This window comes from Tyto alba, unplaced genomic scaffold (genome assembly GCF_018691265.1).
Source record: "Tyto alba isolate M040663 unplaced genomic scaffold, T.alba_DEE_v4.0 Super-Scaffold_26, whole genome shotgun sequence".
Lineage (NCBI taxonomy): Eukaryota > Metazoa > Chordata > Aves > Strigiformes > Tytonidae > Tyto > Tyto alba.
In genome coordinates this window covers 18,598,209-18,625,199 of record NW_024881300.1, presented here as the reverse complement: position 1 = coordinate 18,625,199, position 26,991 = coordinate 18,598,209, and the positions used below count along the sequence as shown (strand labels likewise).

Here is a 26,991-nt window from a genome sequence, read left to right as displayed (position 1 = left end):
CAGCTGTCACTTGTGTTGCTCCAAGAGAGATTATTTCTTAAATAATGTTAATGACAACTTTGATTTGACTTGTGTAATTACTAGAGGGAGAAGGGACCACATTTCCTAGGAAGAAAAATCTTTTATCTGCTTGTTTAATGTACAATCTTTGATGAGATGGAGCTCCTCTCCCCTGAGTTATTTCCCTGAGCATTTTTGTTTTGAAAAAGAAATGGATTTCCAGGTTGAAAGCGGAGCTGTCAGAGCTGTGGGAGAGGTGTCTAATTGTCATTTACAATGACCCTTGATTCTTCTCTAAATAGAGCATCTCTCCCACCTCTGTCTCCTCACCCTCACTCTACCTCACAAGCAGGCATATTTACAGGGCTGGATTCTTCTCTGAGCTACCTCCACCAGCATCAGTAAATCATAAAAATTTCTCCTATAATCAATGGAGTGTCTTCAGATTTACCAGACAGTATAATCTGGTCCACGAGACAGCTGATTGTTATCTATAACCTCCCCATCCAATTCAAGCGATGGGAGATGTAATCCAAAAATTTCCTTTGGACTTTTTTACTGCCAAAATAGATCAAATTCTGTGGCAGCCTTTTTACAATCTCCACTTTTCTAAATAAACATCACACAGCCCCTACTGCCTTTACTGAAAAACACTTCTCCCTGTCTGTATTGAGGCAGGTTGTTAGCTGATGTGCTGACACACAAAACAGTGGCAGCATCTCTGTGCAAGCCCATGGTGCAGCACCAAGACATGGGGTGCAATGGGGCTCAGGCTGCGGAGCCTGAGCTCTCGCTCACCAGGGAACACTAGGAATAGTCCTCGTGGTTAGACGAGTTGAAAACCCTTTGTGCTGTCCCCCCTCCCAGTTAGACACCACATAGTATTGTAAATTATTAGACTCGATTCCCAAAGATTAAAGAGTTGGTGATAACACGCTCCTGCACATCAAAGGTATTGGGCAGCTGATATGTGCACCGGCCGCATCCAAACAAGGCTGTAAGCAGAGTGTGCTGAAGAAGGGGGGTGCAGAAATTGTTGAGCTGGGTTGCTCTGCAGGCAGGATGGTGGGACAGGAACAGCTCTTGCAAAGGGCACCAAGCAAAACCACACACTGCCATAGCTCAGTGGCTGGAGAAGTGCTTGTGGGTGTGCAGTAATATATTTAGAAGGAATCATTCGAAGTATGCTCCCGGACTGTAAATTAAATTAAACTGCTCAGAAAAAGCCCTGAGTGACATTGAAGGCCATGCAATTAAACACAAGGTTCTGTTTTGCAATGATCAACAAAAAGCAAATACATTATTAGAATGCACGGCAAACAGAAAATAACACCAAAAAATGTGAGATTATGGCTGTATTATACTAATTAACAGCTTTCCCCTACTGGTTTGTTCACTAAGATTCAAACATATTCATTTTTTGATGCACATTTGTATTCACAAAACTGCCAATTTCTTCCCAACCTTCTTTTGTTAGGAAGGGTTGATAGCTGTTAATGAGAAGGTGAACAGAGAAGCTAAACATTATGGGGCCAAATGAGGCGGGATAGCTCTCACACTCACAAAGAGACTTTCTCGCTGGGGCCTTGAATTTCAGAGCAGCTTCAACTCATTTATGGAGCCTGGAAATGAAGGTGCCTTGCCTATGAAAATTAAATCTTTCCATGCAGTGTTATGACTTTGCCTTGAAGCAGTTGTGGCTCCATGTTTCATTCACGTTTGTGGCCATTTTAACCCACTGAGCTTAACTGTGTAATAAGGATGCCTGGATGTGGATAATTCTTCCTCCTCCTTTCCCACTGTAATCAGGTTTTGCCCTTCGTTATACGATTTTGTGAACGCTATTAAACTATAAATCTTTACAGAATTCTTCAAGCTTTGACCTACATCTTGCATATGCAGAAACTTTTCTCCCTAGATTGTCTTTTGGAATACACCAGTTCATTAAAGTTTTCAACACTGAACCCTCACTCTTATTGCTTTATCGCCTGGTTTATGTGCTGAGTGTCAAAACAGGCATCAGAAATCTGATTTATGAAGACATATACAGAAATTGTGGTACCTGATTGTGGCTGGGAGTCAGCTGGCAATTTCCTATCAGAATTTCCTCCTCAGCTACCAGGGCCCAGCCTGGCAGCCCAGCACTGACAGGATTGAATTCAAAGATCATGATTCAGGACTAACAAAGCTTTGAAGCTTTTTGTAGTATCTTTGAATTTATGTGCTTTCCAGTTTTAATCACATTTGACCATTTTTTGTTTTTTTTTTTTTTTGCGTGTGAAAGTCAATGCTGATTCTTAAAAATCAAAGCTAAACAAGTCAAGCAGTCTCCAAATGCCAATATGAGATGGATTTTATACTATTTTCTCCTCTGAAATATCAGAAAATTATGGATGAAACCATAAGCTTGCAGCACTACAGAACACACAAGCGTTTATTAGAAATCTCAGGTTCCCCTACTAATTTACCATTTCATACCGAATCAGATTTATCTCCTGCCCGCACACCCGATCTCCCTCACCCCACACGACCAGCCCTGTTCAGGAAACTTGCCTTTATTAACGTTATTTTTCCACCAACCATGCCCCCTCCCTCCCCGCACGCCACGCCACCGCCCCGGGCTGTGGGCAGGGGCCTGTCCCTGCGGCCGCGCCCCGGACGCGGAGGGCGGAGCCGCGCTGCCGCCTCCGCCCGCTTCTCCTCCGCCGTGCGGGGCCTCGGCGCTACGCGAGCGCGGGGATCCGGCGCGGCCTGCGGGCCGCCATGGCCGGGGAGGTGAAGACGAAGCTGTCCAAGAATCTGCTGCGCATGAAGGTGAGGCGGGGGTGGGCGGCGGCGGGGCTCCGGGAGCGGGGGGTGCCTGAGGCCCGGCCCGCGGTGGGGTGAGGAGCGGGCGGCCGGGCCGGGCTGGGCTGGGAGGGCGCTGCCCGCTGCGGGCCTGGAGCCGTGAGTCGTCCCCGGAAGCGGGAGGATGGGGCGGCCGCCAGCCCCGCCGGCGTGTGGAGCTGCGCTGTGGGCCGGGGAGGGAGGGCTTCTCCTGGATAAACCGGGCCGTTTCGGCAGCCCCCTTCCCTGGTTTGGGGTATTTTCGTGCTCCTTTCCACCTTCGCCGGCATAAGGCGATTTCCGAGAGCCGTCAGCGAGTACCGGGCCGCTCGCAGGCTGGCGAGCGGTCGGGGGGGGGGGGCGGGGGTGTTATGAACTGCAGGGTGCTGGAGGGTTTGGTGCAGGAGAGCGACTTCATGATCACAGCAAAAGTCTGGCCCTAGCAAGAGCCGACTTTGGGGCACCAGTTGTGAGTCTTATCGTTCCACCCGATTTCTCTGCAGTTGGGTTGCTTGTCATGAATAAAAATGGTAAGACTTCTTCGCCCCAACACACACACACGTTGAAATGAAAATATTGATGTTACTTGCCTTACGGGGGGGGGGGGGGGGGGGCGGGGGCTTTTGATGTTGAATTTAAAAAAAAGGGGTTTTTTGTGTTCATTTTTTTTTGTTAGTGTACACTGACGGCTAATAAAATACCCAACCCGAATGTCAGTGTTAACCACCTTTCCCAACATATAAATGCAAGGGCTGTTAGTAACATCATGACGTGCCTGTTACCCTTGGAATTGTGAATCTCACGTCAAGACCAATGTGAAATTAGTCACCGCTTACTGGCTAATGGATTCTGCTTCACGTCATGTACTACAACTTCTAATTCAGTGGAGTACATTCTCCTGTGATTGATGGTTCTTTATTGCTGGAAAGCAACCAGTAAAAGTTGAGTTGCCATTAATTTTTTTTTAAATGTTAATATCCATTAAATTTTTATAACTGAATATGATGGGGCCTTTGCGGCTTCTTGCTTGTGGTGGTTTACTTAACCATTTTTTCCCTCTCATACTTATGTGGGACTATATTTCAGACACTGGCTGAAAGGAGTTTAGCTGACTTCAATCTTTCGTGTAAAGTATGCTCTGCTACAGTAAGACGGTGCAATATTTACCCTAATTAACAGATGCTGCTAATGAAAGACTAAAAATCCTGCACAGAGGGAACGGAACACATCTCGCCTTATTATCGAAGTAGATGTTGAGCTCAGTTACCCATCAGTGTATGACAGAGTATGACTCCCATAGCCTGGATTGCAGCATGATTATTTTTTCTTATTTTTATATAAAACTCTCTTTTAAAGTGAGATTTCTGCTCCTGTTTGCCAGTTTAATAACCCCCTGGAGATTTCAAAAGCCAGTTTTCAGATTTTCTTTCTTGGAAGGCTGTGGAGAACCAGCCTGTGAATGTTCTGCCGTGACATTTGCAGGTTTACAGTCTGGGCAGTAGTAACCAGCTTTGTAGAGATGAGTAGGTTTTGAAAAGGTCATGCACAGATCTTGTTTTCAGCACTTTTCTTCTACAGGTCTTCTTGTTTACAAATGTTTTAATTAATCCTTTAGCAGCTGCCTTTGCAGGTACTGATAAGATGTATTATCACAATTCAGCAGGTGGGTGAAGTGGCACCCAAAGGTGACGTGGTCAGTGGTACCGTTGTGAAGACTATTTGTCCTGAGTACTGGGCCACGTGTGCTCACTGCTTGATGTCAAAGGATGGCTGCTGCTTTTAGATTCTGCACCATTTGATCCAGGTCCCATTGCTCAGGGAAACTAATCCAAGTAACTACTCAGTTACTGACTTACATACTCTGTGTCTACCACAATGGCTGTATTTTTAATTCATCTGTATGTGTTTATATTTTAGATAAATGCGATCATGCTTTTTTTTCTAGTTATTCCTGTAGTAATCTTTACAAACATAATCTTTAAAATATAATGTGAAATGATTATTTAATTGGGTGCTTGTAGCAGAATTTCTCCTGTTGAGATTTCTGACTGGCTAACCAATTTCCTTGAGCGATATGTTTTTCCACATGATAGATTCACTTATTTTCTTCAAGAAGATACTGCAATTTTAATTGGAAAGCTTTGACATATTTTGGATTGACTTGGAAAACAAAAGTCAATTTTTCTTTCATTAAAGATCTTGTACAATGGATGCAAATAGAAATATAAATGGAAAATGAGACACTAGCACCACTTCAACTGGCTTTTACTTCAAGTTTGGTTTGGTTTGCTTAGGCATCTTGTAAAGACTGATGAAGTGTGTGGGGTGTATATAATACATATATTGCACATTACTTACATATCTTATTTAAGTTCAGTAATGCAGTTTTTTTGTGGGAGGGAAGTGTTTTTTGATTCTGCCTTGGGCTCTATTACCAACCAAGCCCTTTTTAGCTGGGACATAAACTATGTCCAAGTCTAGTATTCCCCACTGCCATGTTACCTGTCAGCCTGCAGGCTTATCTAATCACAAAAAGGATGCTGCTCTAAATGAGGGGGGTGAAATTAGTTGATATAAAATTCATCTGCAGTGTTGCACATACAGGTATGCTTTGATAGCCACAAAGCAATTTTTGTACAGGAGTGCCTATAAACTGTACTGGTGGACTTGCCTCTAGCTGGGAGTTACATTGGTATAAATGTACACCTTTGACAAATACAGTTATTCAGACACTTTCTGTAGACCCAAAGGGAGGTCTCAGCTCCTAGGGATGTGTGAATATAAGGATTATTACCATAAAATTGTGAAGAGTTCTGTTTTTTCCAGCATGTTTGGTTAACGTCGTTGATACTTAAATTGTTACTCACTCCAGGCACCTGACTTGAGACCAGTGGAAATAAAAGGGATGCTAAACATATCTCAGGTCTGTAGTTTTGCACTCTCAGTGATTTTTTTTTTTTTTTTCATAGGCGGATACAGGCATCCTCTTTTACTCCCAGCTGTGAGAGAGGTTACTGTTCCTATCTGCCTGTTCCCATCCTCTGCCAGAGGTTATCACCAAGGAAGCAATTTACCAGAATGCCTTTGTATTAGGCAGAAATAGACGTCTCACCCTAAACTAAATGATTGGTCTCCACTAATTTGGCAGGCTGTTCCTGCAGCAAGTTAAGGTTACTTACACATACTACTTGACTGGTACTTTGGTGGGTCATCAGTGAGAAGTTAAGAGCTGCTAACTTTTCCTTTAGCACAGCTGGATACAGAAGACTTCTTTTTGTAGCCTCAGGTAGTTTTTTCCACTTCCAAAGGCAGGTTCCAGCCTTCAGAGCAACAAACACAAGCCAATTCATTAAATTAAATCTGAGAAAAAAGGAGGATGGTTGAAAGTATAGATGTTTCAAAAATATGGCCAACCTGGTATGGTGTACCTCTAGCTCTGAGTGCTGTTAGTACAGGTCGTGTTGGTTTCTCATATTCAGCAATAACTTTTAACACCATCACATTCTTTCTAGCCTCTGTTGAACTATTAGAAAAATCTTAGCAAACTTACGGAGTTGTTACAACTCAGATACATCTAAACTAATCAAGAAAGGTAAGTTTCTTTGTATGTAAGTATAGATGTGGCTGAGTGTTGACTTCCAGTAGATGTAGTTGTTTACTTTTCCATTTCCCATTTGCCCAAACTTAGACCTAACCCAGAGAAAAGTCAGAAAAAAAAATTTACTTTTTATCAACTGCTAAATATTGTGTTATGGATAATTGTCGTCATGTAATTATTGCATGTTTAGAACATGATGTGAAAAACTGAAGCTGTGTGTTTATGTCTGTCTTTTTAGTTCATGCAAAGGGGTTTGGATTCACAAACTAAAAAACAACTAGAAGAAGAAGAAAAGAAGATAATTAGTGAAGAACACTGGTATCTTGATTTACCAGATCTAAAGGAGAAAGAGTAAGCTTGTACCCTTTTGTACTTCTTATCATCATTGGATTGTTGTGGAGTGGGAATATAATATACATAATTTTTTCTATAAAAGAAGTATTGTTAATAACCAATTAGCAAGAAAAAATAGTGACAGACTGGCATTGCAGCTTTTTTTATTACTTATTTTCAGGGACATTTTCAAGGTTGCCTAGTGCAGTTTGACCTACTTTCATTTCTTGTGTGTGTTGTTTTCTTTCACTCACACATTCTTCTAGATGCATGTAATTAGTTTCTTTCAGGCAGGGACCAATTCATTGCTGCTTTTTCCTTTCATTTGAAAAAAATAAGTTTGAAACCTTGTGTGACTGAAGCTGGATTTACTAACACAGTTAGGTCCATTCAGGACAGTTCTGTCTTCTTGAGTCCAGCTCACTTCAAATCCTGTTTTTAAAATAGAAGAGATAATGGCAAAAATAAAGGAAGGCTTAGCAAATAAGGAAGGAAATGTCCATTCCTGCTATGTACAAAGGCACTTTAAATAGCAAGAGAACCACTTTAAAAATTGCTTGATTTTTGTCCTTTCAAAAGAGGACAAAAATTTTATTGAGGGAGAACATACATAATTTTTTAAAAGCTGAGATCCAAGGAATTAACTATAGTTGAATAAGATCATTGCTAAACTATTTTCCATTACTGTTGGTGGAAATGACAAAAAGGTATTTGAGCTTCAGTTGCAGCAAGGAAGGTTCAAGCTGGACATTGGGAGAATTTTTCTAACAATAAGGGCATTGAAGCTCTGGAATAGATTGCCTAAGGAGACACTGGATTCTTCATCATTGGAAGTCTTTTGAGGAGAGGTTAGATGGACCTCTGCTGTTCATGGTACGTGTTTAACTGATCCTACCTGGAAGTAGAAGAATTAGGTTGATCTCTTCAGCCTAACTTCCAACAATCGTAGGAGTTTGTTTTACATGGGAGATGAAGAGGATGAGGGATGAGGTGCATATGTGTGCAAGGAAAAGAAGGATGGAACAATTCACGGAAGTACTTTTATCTAACACGTGTATTATGAACACCTCAGGGTCATGTTTCTTTTCTCGCTCCATGGTCATTAAAAGAGGAAAAAAAGAGGGAGAAAGAGGAAATCTTTCTCTGCTGAACAGAGACTTACACAGTGTTTTATATCCTGACAGACTCAACTAATGCCAGGTCTAACATCACAATGAAAAATTAATTAGAAGCTTTTGCTGTTATAGTAATGCCACCTGGAGAGTGATATTTATGTGGTATTTTTATTCTGGCAAAAGCATTAATGTAGGTGGAATCATACCAGCAAAGAGTGCTTTTTGTCAGGAGAGTTAATTTTGCTTGTGGAACTGGCACGGCTTTACTGGCAAAAAGTATTCCTTTGCACTCCAAGCGCCTTGTATTGAAAGATTTATCAGAGCAATTAAGCTTCAGAAAGTAGTTGATGGTTTAAAATACACTGTGGTTTTGTTTATTTGTGCAGGGGGAAGACAGCAAATGCTTTTTGCATTTGTTTAATTTGATTATTTTGAAGCGCACTGTTTGACAAAATGCTGGGTTTGGGCTTTCATGCAGGAGCTTTATAATAGAAGAGAGGAGCTTTATGCCATGTGAGGATCTACTTTATGGCAGAATGTCCTTCAAAGGATTCAATCCTGAAATCGAGGTACTGTTTAAATGTTCTGTTTTGTGGTGGTCTCACATTAGGATTGAAGCCCTTAGGGATGGGGATTTGAGTGTTCACACTGCATGGTTTGGCCTTTGCAGCACCTTCCATAAATCCTCCCATGCACAGGAAGTTTGATTCAAACGAAAATGTTGATCTATGCAGCATCTGGTAAATAGAAGCTTTTTATCTGCTTGTGTTGATGGTCAGTAATTGCATGACTCCTGCAGATTTTTCCTCCCTGAAGTGAAGAAACTGTCCCACATGCTTCTCACCAAAACAATAGCTCACTTTTCCTCCTGCCATTTAATTTGCAGTCCAATCCTAAAAACATTCAACCCTATTTATTCAACACTTACTTGTCTAAGTAAGGGCTTAAAGTTCCAAAGTAAAAATTCTGGGCAAGAGAGTGAGTCTTTAATTTCTTTCTAGCATGATTTATGCTGATAGAACTATACTGAGATAGTAATAAAAATGTTACCACTGAACTGAAGCATGAGGTTGAAGGTGTAAAGACTAAGAGTTATGCAAAAGGCTATGCAAGGTGATTTACTAGGGGATTCTTTTAGTTATTTTGAACTTGCTCTCACTGTGACTTGGCGTGTTATTGCTTCATGGTTTTTCATAGTAGTTTATTGTAAATCCTTGCAGATCTCTTTCCTTCTTAACAAAACCATTTCAAGGACTATGTGCTAACATCACAATGAAAAATTAATTATGATCTAATTCTCCTGAAGATGTCTGGCATGCCCTTGAGGATGTTTGAATAGTACAATTCACTGAAAACCCTGTCTCTCTGTTGCCTCTTTTCCCAAAGGCAAACTCTAAGCCCAGTTTAGCAACAGGCAGGCATGTTGTCTTTACTTCATGATTTTTTGTAACAGTATGCTCTAGCCTGATTGAGAACAGCAATTCTTACCTTTTATGCATTTCTCCTGCCAGTGAATTTCAGCATAGTTGCTATTGTGTCAGGGTTACATGTTTAAGCTATTTCTTACTTCATTTTCAGAAGTTAATGATCCAGATGAACTCTAAATGCAAGGAAGAAGAAATTGAAGTGGATGATAAAATGGAGGCTGATGTGTCGGATGAAGAAATGGCCAGAAGGTAGGTTGTATTTTATGACATCATCAATATTAGCTAGGAATATGGTATGTTACTGCATTATGTGCAGGAAATAAACCCAAAAAGCAAACAAACAAAAAACCAACAGATATAGTACTTCACAGAGCTGATTTTCCAGATACTCTGGTGGGTATTCAGTGGATTCTCCATAACTTTTGGGAGTAAAATATTTTGTAGGGGTTTTCTGCCCTTTGATATCCAGGTATTCCATGCTAATTCCCTCCTTGTTTCAGATTGCTAACAAACCCAAACTATCAGCATGAATAATAACGTAATAAGTGATCATGTAGTACTTGTGCTTCTTAAGCTTCTGATCACCAGGTTTTTTGCACCACTTAAATTGTTGATTGTGATTTGCTCCATTGAAGTTTTCTCTGATTTTATTAGAAGTTGTAAGTTTTTTGTTATCTTTCCAGATATGAAACGTTAGTGGGAACAGTGGGGAAGAAATTCTTGAGAAAGAGAGACCAGCATGTACTCCAGGATGAAGATGACGATGAAGATGGGAATAGTAACACAAGACCTAGCAAAAAAGTTAAGAAAAAGTTCTTAAAACCTCAGGATTAATGTCAACTGCACAACTGGAGCTAATAGAAATGTTATCTACCAAATACAGTACCGCAAACTGGAGATTGGAGTTTTTGCTATTTAGTGTAAAGGATAGATTTGTAAATATGAGTCTGTTCTCGTTGAAATTTCTACCATCCACGTGACAAACGTTTTTCAGAGTGGATGTGCGTATAATGGATGTCATACATCCCTTCCTCTCAGCAGCGTTTAATGTGTGGGGCACTAATACCATCAGTCTTTTTAAATGTTGTGCATAACTATGTTGAGTGTCACATGCAGTCAAGAGCAACATTATTTACAATTTATGATAACATCTGAAAGAAGTATTTGGAGTAAAGATGAGCTTTGTCCAATGCAGTAAGGCAGTTCAGCTTTCATTTTTTTTTTATTATGAAAATTAAAACCTTTATGTCTTCAGATTGAAAAACAGAAACATGTTTTGTTTTCTTTTTTCTGTGCTAAAAAGAAGATGGGAAAAGAACAGAGATAAAATCAATTTTTTTGAATTTTATTTTTTATAAAGCTTATTTAAAAAGAGGGGTTTGTAGTAAAACTTTTTCTTTTTTTTTTTTTTAATAGAGCAAGCTAAATATTGGGCAACACTTACAGTTTAACACTTTAAGCAGATTGTGAGTCTTAATTTCTGTCTTCCAAAATATGTTTGCCGATCTTCACTCTTTTTCAGAAAAAGAAATCCAATCTTATAATTATCTAGATCTTGTCATAAAAACATAATAATGGCTTCAGAAACATATTTGAAAGTTGAATAAAAACTGAGGGGTTTTTTGTGGTTAATGATTGTGGTTTAGCTGATTTAATGTAAAAATTTTGCTTAATACAATCTCATAGAAGTGATCCTGTTTTCTGCTGGCCACAGATGTCCCCAGATAGTAGTTGACTGCACTGTCTTTCTCTGTTTAGTGTGGAATGAAGCTGTCTGAAGTAATGTTAGAATGGAAACACCATGCTCTTTGGTCAGTCAGTGTTCTGAGCCTATTGAAAAATGTCAACGTGGTCTTGCTTAAAATTACAGCAGTTCTCTATATTCTGCCTTTCAATGAGAAATACTTCTTTCTATTACTTCATTTCCCCAGCTAGACATCTAAGTTACTTATCCTTAATATTGATTCTCTGGAGAAAGAGGAATTCGTTAAATTGAAGCAAGTAGCGGCTATTCTGTTATGGACACGAGAGTCCTTTTTTTTAACAAAGTGAAGCAAGACATGAAACTCAGTTATATAAAGAAAGAGACTGTGTGTCTGCCATATTTTGCTTGTGATATGTGAATTATAATCCATGTATCAAGAGCACCTCATTAGATATTCAAGATGGATCACACATGGAAAGAGAAGTACACTTTTAACCTAATAAGGGGACCTCATACGGGCGGAAAGTCTGTGATTCATGATCTGAAATAGTTTTTCAGAGCTAATTAAATGCTACTGGTTCAATTACTTAAAACCTGATCATATATTATTGCTAGCTGAAAAGAAGTTAATGATGGCAAGACATTTTTCTTCCCATGGAAGATGTGACCTGAGCTAAGAAATGATTTATTGTTGGTCATCACAAGAAAAACTCAGAATATATCCCATTATTCTTTCTTGCTTATTATTAGGAAAATTATTCCTCTCTATCTGACCACATTTCTTCAGTGGAGAGATAATTTCTGCATAGCTGTGCTGGATAGTTGAAAGTGTGTTCTAGTGAACCACCAGAAACCAGGAGATGTCATTGCAATTGCTTTTCCAGAAAGATTGTGGATTGGAGAAGGTTCTGGTGGTGTCATGCAAAGGACATTTTGGGTAATTTTTATAACAATTAGTGGCTCAGATGAACTCTGTGTTAAGTCTTTTTTTGCCAAGGCTGTATGCCAAGAGCTCTCTTGAATTGGAGTTCTGTTCAGCCCAATGGGGGGTGATTTTGCACAGTTAAAGGGCATTCTGCCATACACTGGGACTTAATTTCATGTCGTTTCCTGAGGGATGGCTGGAAATGTGAGTGGCATGGTACATGGGTAAGAGTGTGAGTGAACTCTAAACAGCTTCCTAGAAAATCCATTATTTTGGACGTTGGGAGGGGATAAGGGTGGTTCTTCTGTTTCCTAAACATGCCCAACGCCAGCTGTGAAGAAATGGTAGATTTTGGTTTATTGTCTTCAAATCTGGTTGCTCTGCTGTTCACGTTCAGCTGGTGGCTAGGTGAGCTATTGAAATGCTACAGTAAGACCAGCTACTAATTTTTAGTACGATCTCTTCATAGTGCGTTATTATGAGCAAGACAAAACTAAAAATCAGCCCTGTGTGACTTATTTAAATGTACTTTAATTGCTCAGTTACAAGCAGGCATTTTATGATGGGATTTTCTGAAATGCCCATCTGTATTTCCAACCTTATAAATATATATGTGTATGTATTTTCAGTCTGGCTCTAGCTTCCTATCCAGGGTAGAAACATTCTGCTGTATGAAATCTGTGCTTGAACTACTCTTGACAGAGATGTAAGTGTAGCGGTGAAATATTCATAATGCGAACCTACATTAATTCAAGCTTTCTTGGCTCTGACAGTGTCTCAAATGCAGATGCATTTTCATGTGCAGCTTCCTAGGCTGTAGAACTTTCACACGTGGTCATGTTTCTAAAGGAAAGGCGTTTCTTTGAGAACAAAAGCAAGTTAGGATAGGTAGTAAGAATTTTTGTTGGAGAAAATGGCTGCTTGCAAAATTTAATTGGTAAAGAGCTATCACACCACAAGTGTTTGTGCCTGTTACACTAAGGTACCTGTTAAAGCGAACAAAGCGAAGTGTACGTTGTAGTTCGTGCTCGCTGACAGCTCACAGTGTTAAGTTTAAGCAAGTCTCTTGTCATGTGAAGTTTTGTCCCCCACTTTGACAGGCTGACAGTGTTTATTTCTGTAATAACTGCTGATGTTGGAAACATGTAAGTATAGAACAACTTCATCTTTGGTGCTGATGTTTCTTGTTTTGTTACTTTTATTCTGCTTAGTGTTGGATTGTAAAAAGTGCAGGACCAAAGTCCAACTGAAGTGAGCCATCCTGTATCCTCCCTTTAGTAATGCATGAGCTGATTAAACTTTGACTCTTTGGGAGCGGTGAAGGGGGATGTTCAGTGGTGCCACGGAGTTTGAACTGTGTTTCTTCTGTTATGTCTCTTGTTTTCTAATAAGCCGCTCAATTACACAATTCCTCAATTGCGGATGGCTCTTGTTGCCATTGGGCATTGCGTGTGTGTGTAATGGGCAGCTGGGCTGGGATTCTGGGACTTTATTCAGCATTCAGACTTAAAAATAAATTGTCTCATCTTTTTGTTAATTGGAATACCATACTTTTAAATTGTATTTGGAATTAGACAAGTCCTGAGTGGGGGGGTTACAAGCATTTGTTCTGCTTCATTTCAAAAACAGTCAACAGCTAAAACTGCACAATAGCTTAGTCTCTCATTAAACCTTTCTTAGAGAGTGTTAATAAAGCATAGTGGTAGTGAAGGATGTCAAATGCCCTGTGTTTCCCTTCTGCATGTGAATGCAGGTTTCTCTGAGAGCTGATGCTTTAAGGTCTTGATTGTTTCTTTTCTTTGAGTCTGGGAGAGCATCTGCCTTATACAATAATGCCTTGCTAATGGAACCCCAGCATGAGTCCTCTGGGTTGGTTTGGTTTTGTTTATTTTTACACTATTCCCATCTCAAACCTTTGAGACGTTTTGGATTCGCCATTCACACCTCAATAACCTGCTTTCCTCAGCTTTTGTGGAGCTTTAGTTAAACTGTGAAACTCTTCCGCACAGCTGTATGTGTTGACATTTCTTCGTGTGACCTGATGTTGCACAGTGAGGACCTGGTTATAATTGTGACATTGAAAGGAAGAATCCCACTCGGAGCAGTTACCAACAGATGGAGTCAGAGAGAGGGTTGAAGCTTCAGACACTGGCAGCCCCACAGATCTTTACTAAGAACTGAATAGTAGCAGGGGGTATCTGGGTGGAGTCCCATTATTGCAGGCACAGTTAAAAATACCAGTATGAGCCTGCAGACTTCTGCCCAAGAAGAATTCTGCATGAAACCCTTGCACACCATAACCTGAGCAACTAGCTGGGAGCAACAACAGGAACATCCCTAGAGAAGTATGGAGGCAAAATAACCAGTCTGTTAATGACTGAACTCAAGGCAAATGACAGCAGCACCGGAAAACAACTGTTATTCATTGCATAGAGAGATATGGTTTGGTGACCTGAGTGAAAGCAGATGGGAATTTCTGTCAGCTGGAATGGAGGTGGTGAGTATTGTGAAGCTCATAATGTTCCTTGGAGTCTCGGGGAACACCTCAGTTCCATCAATCATTTAGAAAGGGGTAAAAACCCTTAATGGGGCTTTCATATGAGAGAATAATATGAGCACAAATTAGAGAACAAAGCTTTTAGTTCCGTTATTTACAGAAAAACTGTGTTCCCACCTCAGTAAGATCTTTGTGTCTGCTATCACCTACTCAGTCCTTGGTTCCCTGTCCCTGTGCAAGTACGTGTGTGCCCAGGCCACCAGCTGCCACCAGAGGAGACTGGGACCACCAGAGGAGGTGACGACTGGGCCTTCTCTTCGGTGATTGTTGTCATCTTCAGCCTACAAGCTCTTTCTCCAGGAATCTGTAGGAACTTACCATCTCCAACACTGCTGTCAAATTTGTTCAGTATTGGCCTCTGGTTCAAAAAGTTTGTGGTGGGGAGGGTTGACCAGCAGATCAATAGCACGATCGAACAGACCTCATTTACTTTGCAAATGGTGTGTGCAGGAGTCATGCAGTTTTGGGCAGAGGCTGTATATACAGCAACTCTTCATGTTTTTATATTCCTTTATTTATTTTCAGGTATACACTTGCAGCATTTGTGAGATTTATGATCAGATGATGCCTTTGAGCAAAAAGATATACTATCAGTGGGAGGAATCAACATTTGACCAACACACAGGATTATCACAGACTGACGGGAAAGGGTGTTTTTTATTATTACTGCTATTTTTTTGATGCATTTGAGAATGCTTCCCTTTTCTCAGTGGCTTCCTTGTGGGGCCTTTTGGAAGAAAAAAGAGCGAGGAAATGTGGTTGTGGAACAATTGTAAAGAAAGGGATACCTTTAGATTTGGTTGGCTTCTTGATTTTTTTTTCACTTCGATACAGATGAATGAACTCATTTGTGACACTGAAGCTTCTGTGTTAATTGGTACTCAGTCAGGATAGCCATATGGACTCCCATATTTGCTATACACAAGAAAAATTACAGGTATAGTGGAGCTAGCTTCATTGTTATGCCTTTGTTATATGAAAAACTTGAAATGCTAAAAATACAAAATTACTACCCCTTTTGGGATAGAAGTCAATCTAAGCCAGTTGTGATGTTTAAGCACCATTCCCCTTCATAGGGCGATTACTTATCAGCAGCAAGGCTTGTAGGTATCTTAAAACCCATCAGCCACAGTAATGCTGCAATATATACAATTTACATCACCAGAAAATACGCACATACCAAAAATTACTTTGGGCAATTTACTGCAGCCATGACAAAAGGGATGCACATGATGATAATTTTCATTCTGTACTATGTTTTGTCTAAGGATGACAGTGAAAGAATTATGCCTCCTAATGCTCCTTTCAAAGATGACATTGTTTTACTTATATTAAAGGTAGAGAAATGAGATGAGCTGCAAGTGGTTAGATCTTGTGAAAAATGAAGTTTTAAATGTGTACTTCATTGTCTAAATGCTCACAGATTACTTTTCTCTGTATAATAACCATAGAAAATGTGCTGGCAGCATATCACAATTAATAATCCATACTCCTATTTATGTGCTATAGGCACTCCAAAATTCCCCAGACATATTTATTACCCAAGTTTACAGCCAAATTCAAATCAGATCCTACATTTGTGCCAAAAATTGAACTGCAGTCATCTCACAGCAAATAATTTTATCTACCTGGCAGAAGAGTCTTAAATTCCTGATTTTTTCCCAGAGTGAAATTCACTTTAATCTGATATTAATGTATTTTTCCTTCAATCACCTGCAAAAGAATCCCATAATCTTACAGTAGTGATTGCACAGACCGTGGATGGTGCTGTACATACGTAGCATTATTGTAGGTTTTTCTGGTCATCTAGATGGTGTAAAATCCTTTGACATTAATTGGGACAAGTTTTCTATCTAGGGTTATGTTGAATTTCTCTTTGAGTGTTTTTTCCACCTCTTCATCTTCAAGAGTTACAAATTCTACCAGATCCATATTTTCCTTGTAGTTGTATGTGGTCTCAGTGAGTGTCCACCCAATTAGCGCTCGAAAGCCATCGGTGGTCTGGAGGGTGCAGATGGACTTCTTTGTAAAGAGGGAATCTGGAGATGTCTGAAGGTATGTGCACTGGAAACCGAAATCTTCCACTGTCCGTGGCTCAAGGCTGAACATATAAACTTTCCGACACTCTTTTTTCTCCAGAAGATCAGAATTAGAGAAATTTTGATTGGGGATATATTGTTTCCGTCTCATTTTCTCAAGGTACCAGATGGCATTTTTTTCTGTGAAGCGAAAGATGCCAGGAGCCTGGGGCTGGTCTTTCCCCGACACAAGCTCCATTGGTTGCCACATCTGATAGGATACACCAAACCCTCCGTCAACAATATAGGCTTTGCCATCAATAACTACCTTTACAAGGAGATGGGTCATGATGGTGGCGTATGCGTTTTGATGCGGATTGAACACATACGCTCCCAGAAAGCTGGCGTCGTACCCCAGGCGTTTCAGGACCCAGCCCAACAGCTGGTTGTTTTCCATGCACCAGCCACCCCGCTTCCTCCGCACAATTTTGTTATAAACGTGCTCCAACTCCAAAGTAATTTTCTCCCCACAATGGATGCTGAGGTTTTCAAAGGGAACAGCACGGATGTGGTGCTGGAATATATCAGTTAAGGTTTCCAAATCTTGTTTTTCAAGGGAACCTTTATAGCCAGTTCTAGTAAAATACTCTTCAAGGTTCATGTCACCTGTAAAGGAAGGAATTGCATTTTCATTTTGTTTCTTTACATCAATGATTTATGATGCCATGAAAAACTGCCCAAGCCGCTGCCTGCAAAGATGCTTTAATCTACTGAACCTCATCAGAGCAGTTTTTAAAGGTAGCAAGCATTCATATCAAATGTTTCCCTGAGCAAAGAAGGGCAGTGCATGTGAGGGTTTGCTTTTCGTCTTAGAGTCATCCCTATGGCAAACAGCTGATGCAATTTCAGCTTGATATGCGGTGGCTGTGAAACAGGGATTTGCTGTATTTGCATTGGAACAGCAGGGTTAAGAAGAAATGTAAGATCACGCTAGGGATTGTTCAGGAGGGTTCATGAAAACTGGTCTAAATCCACTGTTCAGTGAAAGGAGTGTCAGTGGGGGAAGCGTGTTGTCTGCCAGTTGGAGGGAGGATAATTTGAGCCAGGATTTGCATGTTCTTTTCATGAGCCTGCCACTGATCTACGTGACAGTAAATGAACTGCTTGTTTGGTACACGGTGCTCTTTCACCACTTACAAAAAATGAAAATTATACTCCCTGCGCATTTTGTAAAGTGTCAAGTTTTATTCAGATAATTATAACTGAAAAAAACCTCTGACCTTTGCAAGAGTCGCAGACCACTGAGTCTCTTGTCTGCTCAGAGTGTTGCACAAGCTCATTTTGGTGTTGGAATAATGAATCTGAATGGAGGCAAGTGACCTAAAAGACAAAGAGCACATCTCCATTCTCCATCATGCCCCACATCTTCCAGGGTGCCCTGATGATGGACGGGAGCTGCTTTACATCTCTGTAGTCCTGGCCTTTCTCAAAACTCACTTTATTATTTTCAGAGGAGGCATAACTGTGAATTCCCGAAGCCTCATACAACGCATCCCTGATCTGTCGTGTCTCCAGCAGTGCCCACCTCCTACCCTGCCTTGGTAGGACTCCTCATGAGCAAGGTTTCTGGATGAGCAACTACTCAACTTATTTTCTGCCTTCTAATACTGTGGAAAATCACGCACAGTCACCTGGCTTTCACAATGGCTCATCACCGTCTGCTGGCCACTGGCAGGTATCTGAGGTATCTGACAGATACGGTTTGTAAAATACACTATAGATTGTCTGCTTGGGTATGGAGCTGGGCACGAAATGTTTTGAAGGCTTGAGCCTTTGCAAAGAAAGCACAAAACGTTTCAGGAGTCTAAAGTTACTGCAAATATTTAGCTTCTTGACAGCCCACAAAGCTACTTGGAAATCTTTTGTGCATACACTAGGCTGAGGTTTAAACACTTAATATTAGCGACTCAGGAAGACTATTGTATTCAGATAAATTCAGTGGTTGAACTGTTGAGTGTTTACTGCAAACTAGAATTTCTCAAGATGATTTTTAGTGACAGATTCATGATGTGCATATGCATGGTATAGAAGCAGCTGTCCAAAGTGAATGGAGAGCCCCATCAGAATCCGCATGTTATCTTCTACAGAAAGGAATTTAGCTTCCAGTGGTATTTAAGTGTATTGTTGGAGGATATTCTCAATATAATGTTTAAGTAGAACATAAGCCTTATGGCACTTTTTTCTTCTGATTTGCAGAACCCAAGTCTATCCAATCCTACCCGCTCAAATTGTGAAGGCTAAATAGATCACGCCAGCATAAAGATGGTTCTCAAGTTTATATTATTTGTAATTTCTCTCAGCAGCTTCATAATATGATTGATCAGTGTTAGATCTTGACTGTAGGAGATGAAAGCTACTGTTCTTTTGAATTGTGAGCAGATCAGATGAAAAGCTAGATACTGAAAAGGTAGTCCCACAAATGTGGCTGTGATTTATGCAGAGAAAAACATCAGCAGAAAACTTTAAAGAACTATTTCTAAATGTGCAAATGAAGGTGCTTATACAAAAGTATTCCCTACCAGGACTATACACACTACCAGAAATTCCACTGTTAAAATATGTTATCTGTCTACTTTTATCCTGATACGTCAGCACATGGACTTTCTGAGGTACATAGACCACAGTTTGCCATTTCTTTTAAGTTGTTTTTAAAGGACTGTAATTTTATTCCCATAAAGCAGAATCTATTGATTATTAGATTGCTCTTTTTCTTCCTTTGCATTTGCAATATTTTTAAAGTTAAAAATCTAAAATACTAAATTCCAACAAGAGGTTGTAGTTCTAAATTTATATCTACTACTGTATCTAAACAAAACAATTATCTCTCATAGTCAAGTGTATCACCTCCTGAAGAGCAAAAGAGAGAAGAATTGAAATTGCATTATCACTGTTTTGCCCTCTTTAAGAGCTCATGTTTAGCAGCCGATATTTTAGCTCTATATCCACACATCTTTATAACATTTTTCCAAAAGAGAATATTGCTTATGTTGTTGCCCATGACGTTTACCATCATAAAGAAAACAGGTTTTTTGTTTATTTGTTTGGAGTTTTTCTTAAGAAAATAAACTTACCTCTTAAAATAGCCGTATTTACTTATTGATGTATTCAGCTTCTGGGTTGTTTATTACTGGGGCAGCAGTCAGTAAAGCCAGGAGTGGATACAAATTGCCAGGGTTGTCCCCCTCTAAGCTCTGCTGACCCTCACTCCAGAGTCTTAAATGCCGAGAAAGGGTAGAGTCCACCCCAAATGAATGCACATTTTTGGACTTCACTGATCCATGAGCAAATTAAACTTTGTTTCTTCTCTATTAGTAGATGTTGATGTTTTCCCCTGGTTAAGACCAGGCTGAACTTGTTTTCCATGTAAAATAATTACAGTAGACAGTTCCAAATGGCTCCGTAACTTTTTAAAATTAAATTATTGGGTTTTTGCAAGCCAGGACTTTGCGGTGGAGGATAGTCATCTTCTGCCTTGTGGGTGCACTGAATAGTCAAGCTGCTGCAGGCTGCGTGTTGCCATGCTCTGTGGATGCACAAAATGGCCCTTCTTTGACCACAAAGGAACTTTTTCCACCTCTTCAAAGCTTCAGCTGCAGCAGGTAGTTATTTTGGGGCTGCCATACGCAACAAACACCATGACAAAGATTTATTTTCACATAGTTATGCATTTCCTCTCTAAAACTCAGCCTTCTTCAACTTCAAAACGTTGCAGGGCTGTTTATTTAATTCTCTGTCAAGTCCATCTCCTCATTTGATGGAGGTGGAAAGTCGGAGGTCCCTTTTGGGAAGGCAAAGAGCACATTAGACTGCATCTGGGAAAGCACCTGAGTTTTAGGCACATCAGGTGTCCTGTGAGTCTCTGTGACTGCCAATATGAGCATCAAAGTCTTTTCCCTGGCTGAGAAACAATGCTCTTCTGTCACCCTGTTTCATGACACGTCCTGTACAGTACCTGCCACAGGTATTGTAAAGGTAAAAGGCTTTTGTGTTAACATGCTGTAAAAACACACCAGTGGCATGTCCTAATTTCTCAGTGTTTTCTTTTTCATTTGCATTATTACTTATTTAAGTAACTCTGCTTTTGTGCAGAATACCATTTGTAAGAAGTATGAAGAGTTTTATGTATAATACTACCATGCCTGCTTGACATCACAGGAAGGTTAGGCCACAAAAGTTTTGATTATAGTTTGCAAAGGCTGATCTAACTTTTTTTCCATTTTTATATCAAAAGCTTGATTTTTAAGAACTGTTAAATTGTCTCAGTTTTTACTGATTTTGTTTCGATTTTAGATTTGTTTCAATTATTTCAATCGTCAGAGCCAATTTCAAAAAAATCAGACTCAGAAAAACTGGACACTCAAAATTAGAGAGCTTTGGGGATTTTTTAAATGCCCTTGCATAAATAGCTCACTGTAAGTCAATTTCTGGTAAGGGAATAGGACTCAAGTCTTGCAATTTTTTTCATCATAAGCTAATCAGCACCTGAAAGTTACTTGTTTTGAAGAAGTCTTAAGCTTTCTTTTTTTAAAAAAAAGCCAAATTCAGCTCAACTTTCTATTTCAGACTGTTAAAGGAAGTGAATAATTTCTAAAACTCTGATGAGAAGAAATTTGGAAATAATACCAAAAAATGTTAGTCTTTTGTGTAAAATGGTAGCAAGTTTCTCCTTCTGTATTGTTTGGTCTCCTTTGCCACACAAGATATCTGAAATAAAATGAGATCCAGAGAGATGGAACAAAATGTTACAGAGTCAAAAAGCAATTTCCATATGAGGAAACTAGAGGTAGTAAGATATTTCAGTTTCTAAAGGAGGAGAAGCTTAAGAAAAAATATGAAAGTGGTATATGCAGTTAATTAGCAATGTATTTGAATTTACCAGGCTTTGTGTTCATCTGACTAGCTCAACTTTAGAATCAGATTAATATTATTAATGTTAATTTTAGAATAGTGGATATTTAAAGATCCATCTAGCACAGCATTAGAATTAGATCATATCCACTAAATTAGGTGGCAAGCCACGAATGTTTACTGGTACAAGTTTGTTCTCCAACACTATATTGAATTTGTCTTTCAGTGTCTTCTCAATCTCTTCATCTGTAAGAGTTGTGATCTGCACCAGGTCCACGTCCTCCATGTAGTTATACTTCACCTCAGTGAAGGTCCACCCAACTAAGCTATGAAGCCCTTCAGTGGTCTGGAGACTGCAGATTGACTTCTTCTGAAGTATGTTGTCTGGAGACACTTGTAGGTATGTGTTTAGCTCCTGGAAGTCATTTATACATCGTGGCTCGAGAGTGAATTTATATATTTTTCTGATATTCCCCAGTTCATGGGTACCAGTGAAAGGGACACTTTGTTCGGGAATATAATGCTTCCTTTTGACTTTCTCAAAGTACCAGGTGCCGTTGTCTTCCATGAAGCGGAAGATGCCAGGGATCTGGGGTTGATCCTTCCCAGAAATCAACATCAATGGCTGCCATGTTTGGTAGGCACCACCAAAACCAGCATCTACTATGTAGGAATTTCCCTTGATCACCACCTTCAGTAGGATATGATTTATCTCAGCAGTGTATGTCCTCTCTGCTGGTTCATAACTATTTCCTCCAAGAATACAGATGTCATACCCTAATTCTTGCAAGGCCCAAAATAAAAGGTGGTTGCTTTCCATGCACCATCCACCACGCTTCTTTCTCACAATCTTATTGTAAGTAGATTGTAAATCCAGTTCAATTTTCTCCCCACAATGCATGCTGAGGTTTTCAAAAGGAATCGACTGGATGTGATGCTGGAAAATGACTGTTAAAGTTTGCAAGTCTGCATCCTTATGGGACTCGTTGTAAGAAATTCTTGCAAAATACTCTTGAATGTTCATTTTGCCTGTGTGAGCAGAAAAATAGCCAGTTACTGTTGTGCAGCTGTCAAGGGGTTCACTCCTACTTCTGTAGCACAGGTTAAACAGCCTGCAGAATGTAGCCTAGGCCATTTTATTGAGGATTTAAAAGAAATCTGTGCCCGTGATAGGAGATGAATGCAGGCTAGGCATGCCTGTGTCATCTGTATTTCTTAAAAAAGGGATGAGGATAGGAGCAGATGACAATAATGCTTTCTCTGCCTCGGACGTTGCCTTCAACCCAGGTGGATGTCTTTCTTATGGGGAGACATGGCACATGGCACAACGGAATCTCTGGCCCCAGACAGGGGTGCTACATGACAAAAAATTAATCAAACAAACAGACAACAGGTTTGCAGAAAAGCTGCTAGACCATACCAGCATAAAATTCACAGCAATTTCTTAGTGTTTCTTTTACCATAACAGACAAGCAATCCTTTAGTTATCCCACAGGTAATTTAACTGGAAGGTTTTACATTCATGGCTTCAGTTAATTGGGATTAACATCTCAGTGTGTCACCATTTTAGACATTTAGGCATCCATGTGAAGAAGGTTGCTGTGTTCTTAATCTCTTCAGTTTCCCTGTGGAGTTTAGAGAGAGCTTTGACCCTGGCTGTTGAAGGGAAGGAACTGTTAATTTTTCTAACCTAAGGGTCAGAGGAATTGATAATTATTAAGAATACATTCAAGGCATATTCAGTGGCTTTTGGTTTCTTTTACCATCTTTTACAATCCAAAGGTCTTAGTTTCAGGTCAAATTATTGGATATATTTTGTTTCTTCATGTCTCTCATCACTTTTCCTTTCATTAGCAGAAAGAGACTATCATTGGTACTGAGTGCATGTCCAAAATGCAAAAGGTTCCCTGTAACACTTCTAATCCAATGACTCATCTGGTGTCTGCAAGGATTTCTCTTGCCTTTTATTTAGATTTAATTTGGCATTTTTCCATGCAGGGATATTTGTTTTCCAGAACTATTTACAGTTTGCTAAGGACTGTATTAATTTCCAAAAGGTCTGAGGATTTCTTTCTTCTTTAAATTGCTCACGTTCCCTGGGAGGATTTTCCAAAAATTACCCGATGTAGATGAGATGGAAGAGGTTACCTTCCAGCAACTATTCTCTGCTTTGGTCCAACTGCTCCCCTGGGAGTGACCAGCAGCTTGGCCTGATGGATTTTGAAAATCCAACCTCAAATATATAGGTGGAAATACCTCTGCCCCAATACGTGAACATGACCTAATCTCTAGACTTTAACTCCAGTTTTGATGCCAGCAGCACAACTCACTTAGTTGTATTGCTCCTGATCTGAACTGGTACCAGGATTCAGACTGGCTGATGCAAAAATACACGTAAATGAGAAAAAATAGAGGACTATCCCAATAAGGGAATAAGAAATAAACATTTTGACTTCAAAAGGACCCAAAGAGGCTACATGAAAAACAGTAATGTGTCTTTGATACTGTATTTTATGGGGTTTTTTTCAATCCCTTTTTTAGGACAAGGGCACTCATCTCTGGCAGGATCTCCTTGGAAACGCTGGATGTAGAAAGCCATTCCCTCCCCAACAGACAGCGCACGTGTACACTCGCAAGCTCATCCTCTGGTCCTCTGCCTCATTTTTTCTTCCTATTCCTACTTTTAGCCATTTTGTGTAGCCAGATAGAAATGTCTTTTCCCTGTGATGGTGTCGAGCTGAACCTCTGAGACCAGGAGGGACCCAAGCAAGTCCATTAGCCTGGTGGGTCTGATACGCTTGAAATTTTCTTTCCAGCAAAAACCAGTCAGTCCCTGCTCTGGGCCAGCAGCTCTGATGCCCTCTGTATAACCTGTCTTCTGGGTCTGGGTGTCCCCATCGCCCCAGCAAGAGTGCACCTTATAATCAGCTCCCCCCTTCCAGCCATGAGCAACCTCCCCACTGGCAACCTCCATGGGGTGCTGGCAATGAGACTTCAGGAAAACACGTTTTGGAAAAATCACAGCTCATGCCTCAGTTTCCCCAGCTGCCCTTCCTCTGGCCTCATCAATTTAAAATCTGTATAGTAGAGACAGCCTCATGGTAGTTGACAAAATGGGCTCTAACCTCAGTGAATACTTAAAGAGGTTTAAGTATAATAAAACTCCAGTACAAAATCATTGGAGTTAGGGAGCATTCACATAAACCAGTGTTTACTCCCTCACCTTCCCAGAGGCAGCTTTTTTTTCTTGGCACAACTGTTCCCACCACACTAGTGATGGGGCTGCAGCAGCGAGCAAGCCCTCGCCCAGGACACAGTTTGTGTTCCAAAACTGGGCTGCCAAATATCTTAAGCCTCAGTCCGGATCTCAGCCTTGTTTACTTTTGCTGCTGCAGCAGCCGAGCTGTGCTCAGCATTCATACAGCTTGGTGGGTAGTGGGATTCAGACATTAGTTCTGCCTGTCTGCACGTGCCCCTGGGGATCACTGTGTCCTTTCATAATTAGGCTGAATATTACGAACAGTTCTTCTTTGCTAAGCTTTATGAGAGCCTTCCAACATTGGTTATCCTCTTGCACATGCCTATACCATTTGTTTGATTTTAAGTTACGCTGTGAGTCAGTAGCTGGGTTTTTCACGCGCTACGGCACAGCATAAAGAGGTTAGTTTAAGTCTCGAGCACTTGATCTTTGTACCTGAATAACGCCCTTGCAACGCAACGCATGCTGTCAGCCCTGGGGTTGCTGTACTTTATAGTTTGCTAATATGCCTGCAGTGCTAAGCACATGGTATGCAGACCCACCGGGGTGGGCTCTTCCAAACAGGCTGACCCACAGCTGCAAGTTGAAGTTAAAGATCAGACACTCGGGCACTCACCTCTCCTCCAGCGAGCTCAGGCTCTCCACCCTGGGCTGCTCCAAAGTTCCCAGGAAGAGTTGAACTGGGAACTGTGGCTCTTAAAGGTCCAGGCTGCCTTTACTGCCTGGCAGGGACAGCATCGTGCTCCAGCAGAACAGGAAAAGAGGGGAGAGAGTTTCTTCTTTTATAATGTTTTATATTCTGAAGATTTTATTGGTTTATTTTTATTGACATATGCGTAGACAGCCCTGTCATGCAATTCACTGTGTTAGGTGCTGTACAGACAGCCTGAAAATGATCCAGACCCCAAATTGCTTACAATATTGAGTAGATTTTAACCTCGCACGTCACTGATTGAGAACTGAAGCTCTCTAGGGTTGCAAGGGAGAAATATAATATGGATATCACGAGCAACTTCTGTAAATGCGTCCTCAACCCCGCAGGTCACCCATGTGCTTCAGTCTCTGGTGCACTTTGATGTCTGCACCCGTGCTGAAGCAGCAAAACAATACTGCAAATTTTGATATAGATTTTCCATTGTTGACAGTCGTGTGGCCTGGATCCCTGTAGGAAGCCACTTATGATAGAGATCTAGTAATCCAAGCCAAGGAGTTACTCATTTATTGGTGGGAGATGACAACCGCTGAATTAATCACACTGCGCTGAGCTATTCTTTGTGGCTGATACCAGACCCTCAAAGCAACAAGGTCAGATTTACCAAGTCATTTAGCTGTCTAAATCCTCTTGGGTTCAAAGAGAAGCCCCGTCCTTTGGCAGTGAGAATGCTGCTCCTGGAGAGCACTGTACTCGCTGAGCCTGCTATGCCTTTAAGGATTTGCCTCCAACTTTAGTGATAAGGAAAAAAGCAAACTAGCGCAATCTGAGATGAAGAGCCTCTTTTTTTTTTTTTTTCTTCTTCCAACAGAGAGCTTCATTTGATTGCTCAGCAATAAAATCTGCTTCTGGGGGTGTGCTGGGTGGGAGGGCCAGAAGCGCTGAGCTGTGCCATGAAGCAGGCAGCAGCCAGAGCAGGGGACAGAGCACACGGTCAGGGAGATGAATCAGCTGAATGGAAAGTGGGGTTTCTGTTATTGTTTCCTCTTCACATGCTGAATCTCTGGGGCAATGGACATAATGCCCTACTCCTTCCCCTGAGCCTATGAAACAGCCCAAAGCACAAGAAATACCTAGGCATGGGGAGGACAGGCACAGCCCTTTTATAGGTGTTTCCCGTGCCTGCTCCCACAAACGATGGTACTTCTTGGCTCTGCATGGGTCTCCTCCTGCCTCACACCTCTGCAAGACCTGGCTGGGCTTTTACCTCTGTCCTGGTGCTCTGCCCCAGCTGCCGGGCTGCTGCAAGGCTAAACCCATTGAGTTTAGCTCCTTTAGCTCTTCCGCTAACTTGGGGGCCAAAGAAGGATACAGCTTGCAAACTAGCCAGCTCCCAGGACAGTTTCTTCTGACCACCTGTGTTGTAAGCTGTTGGTCCACACTATAAGAAGCCCCTTTTCCTTCTGCAATCCACTACAGGATCAATCATTAACATTCCATTTCCCTATATGATGGGGGAGTATCATGCGCTATAGGGGGCTATTGCACACATGCAGTCAAGCACACATAGATGCATTTGACTCCGGGAAGATGGGGATTTGGGGAATTCACTGTGTCTCTATGAAATACATTTTGAACGTGCAGAATAGCAGCAGCTTTTATTAGCTA

At 40.8% G+C, this 26,991-nt stretch overlaps 3 protein-coding genes across 6 annotated transcripts; 1 reads left to right on the top strand and 2 right to left on the bottom strand.

The window, feature by feature from the left end:
• The first annotated feature begins 2,649 nt into the window (after nucleotides 1–2,649).
• MPHOSPH6 (M-phase phosphoprotein 6) lies at nucleotides 2,650–10,565 on the top strand. Of its 3 annotated transcripts, XM_042797763.1 has the most exons (6): nucleotides 2,690–2,814; nucleotides 6,339–6,418; nucleotides 6,663–6,775; nucleotides 8,351–8,441; nucleotides 9,451–9,548; nucleotides 9,983–10,565. In XM_042797763.1, the coding sequence occupies exons 3-6, from the start codon at nucleotides 6,666–6,668 to the stop codon at nucleotides 10,131–10,133; spliced, it is 450 nt and encodes a 149-aa protein (XP_042653697.1). In that variant the 5' UTR covers nucleotides 2,690–2,814; nucleotides 6,339–6,418; nucleotides 6,663–6,665; the 3' UTR covers nucleotides 10,134–10,565. The 3 variants fall into 3 exon arrangements, with proteins under 3 accessions (XP_042653696.1, XP_042653697.1, XP_032846582.2); XM_042797762.1 differs by lacking the exon at nucleotides 6,339–6,418 and having other exon boundaries at nucleotides 2,650–2,814; XM_032990691.2 differs by lacking the exons at nucleotides 2,690–2,814; nucleotides 6,339–6,418 and adding an exon at nucleotides 3,040–3,356.
• Nucleotides 10,566–10,655: 90 nt separating this feature from the next.
• Nucleotides 10,656–19,744, bottom strand: LOC104357347 (arylamine N-acetyltransferase, pineal gland isozyme NAT-10). 2 transcript variants are annotated; one of them, XM_009962751.3, is made up of 2 exons: nucleotides 19,636–19,744; nucleotides 10,656–17,170 (listed from the first exon to the last, which is right to left on the bottom strand). In XM_009962751.3, the coding sequence occupies exon 2, from the start codon at nucleotides 17,163–17,165 to the stop codon at nucleotides 16,293–16,295; it is 873 nt and encodes a 290-aa protein (XP_009961053.1). In that variant the 5' UTR covers nucleotides 17,166–17,170; nucleotides 19,636–19,744; the 3' UTR covers nucleotides 10,656–16,292. The 2 variants fall into 2 exon arrangements, with proteins under 2 accessions (XP_009961053.1, XP_032846577.1); XM_032990686.2 differs by lacking the exon at nucleotides 19,636–19,744 and adding an exon at nucleotides 17,785–17,866.
• A 1,794-nt stretch (nucleotides 19,745–21,538) lies between these two features.
• LOC104357346 (arylamine N-acetyltransferase, liver isozyme) lies at nucleotides 21,539–25,343 on the bottom strand. The gene is made up of 2 exons (XM_009962750.3): nucleotides 25,288–25,343; nucleotides 21,539–22,441 (listed from the first exon to the last, which is right to left on the bottom strand). Exon 2 carries the CDS (start codon nucleotides 22,434–22,436, stop codon nucleotides 21,549–21,551), a length of 888 nt encoding a protein of 295 aa, XP_009961052.2. The 5' UTR covers nucleotides 22,437–22,441; nucleotides 25,288–25,343; the 3' UTR covers nucleotides 21,539–21,548.
• Between the last annotated feature and the right edge of the window lie 1,648 nt (nucleotides 25,344–26,991).

Coding starts and splice junctions, on each gene's coding strand:
- MPHOSPH6 (XM_042797762.1), top strand. CDS start 2,764: ATGGCCGGGGAGGTGAAGACGAAGCTGTCCAAGAATCTGCTGCGCATG. Junction 2,815..6,662: donor AGAATCTGCTGCGCATGAAG/GTGAGGCGGGGG, acceptor CTGTCTTTTTAG/TTCATGCAAAGGGGTTTGGA. Junction 8,442..9,450: donor GATTCAATCCTGAAATCGAG/GTACTGTTTAAA, acceptor CTTCATTTTCAG/AAGTTAATGATCCAGATGAA.
- LOC104357347 (XM_009962751.3), bottom strand. CDS start 17,165: ATGAACCTTGAAGAGTATTTTACTAGAACTGGCTATAAAGGTTCCCTT.
- LOC104357346 (XM_009962750.3), bottom strand. CDS start 22,436: ATGAACATTCAAGAGTATTTTGCAAGAATTTCTTACAACGAGTCCCAT.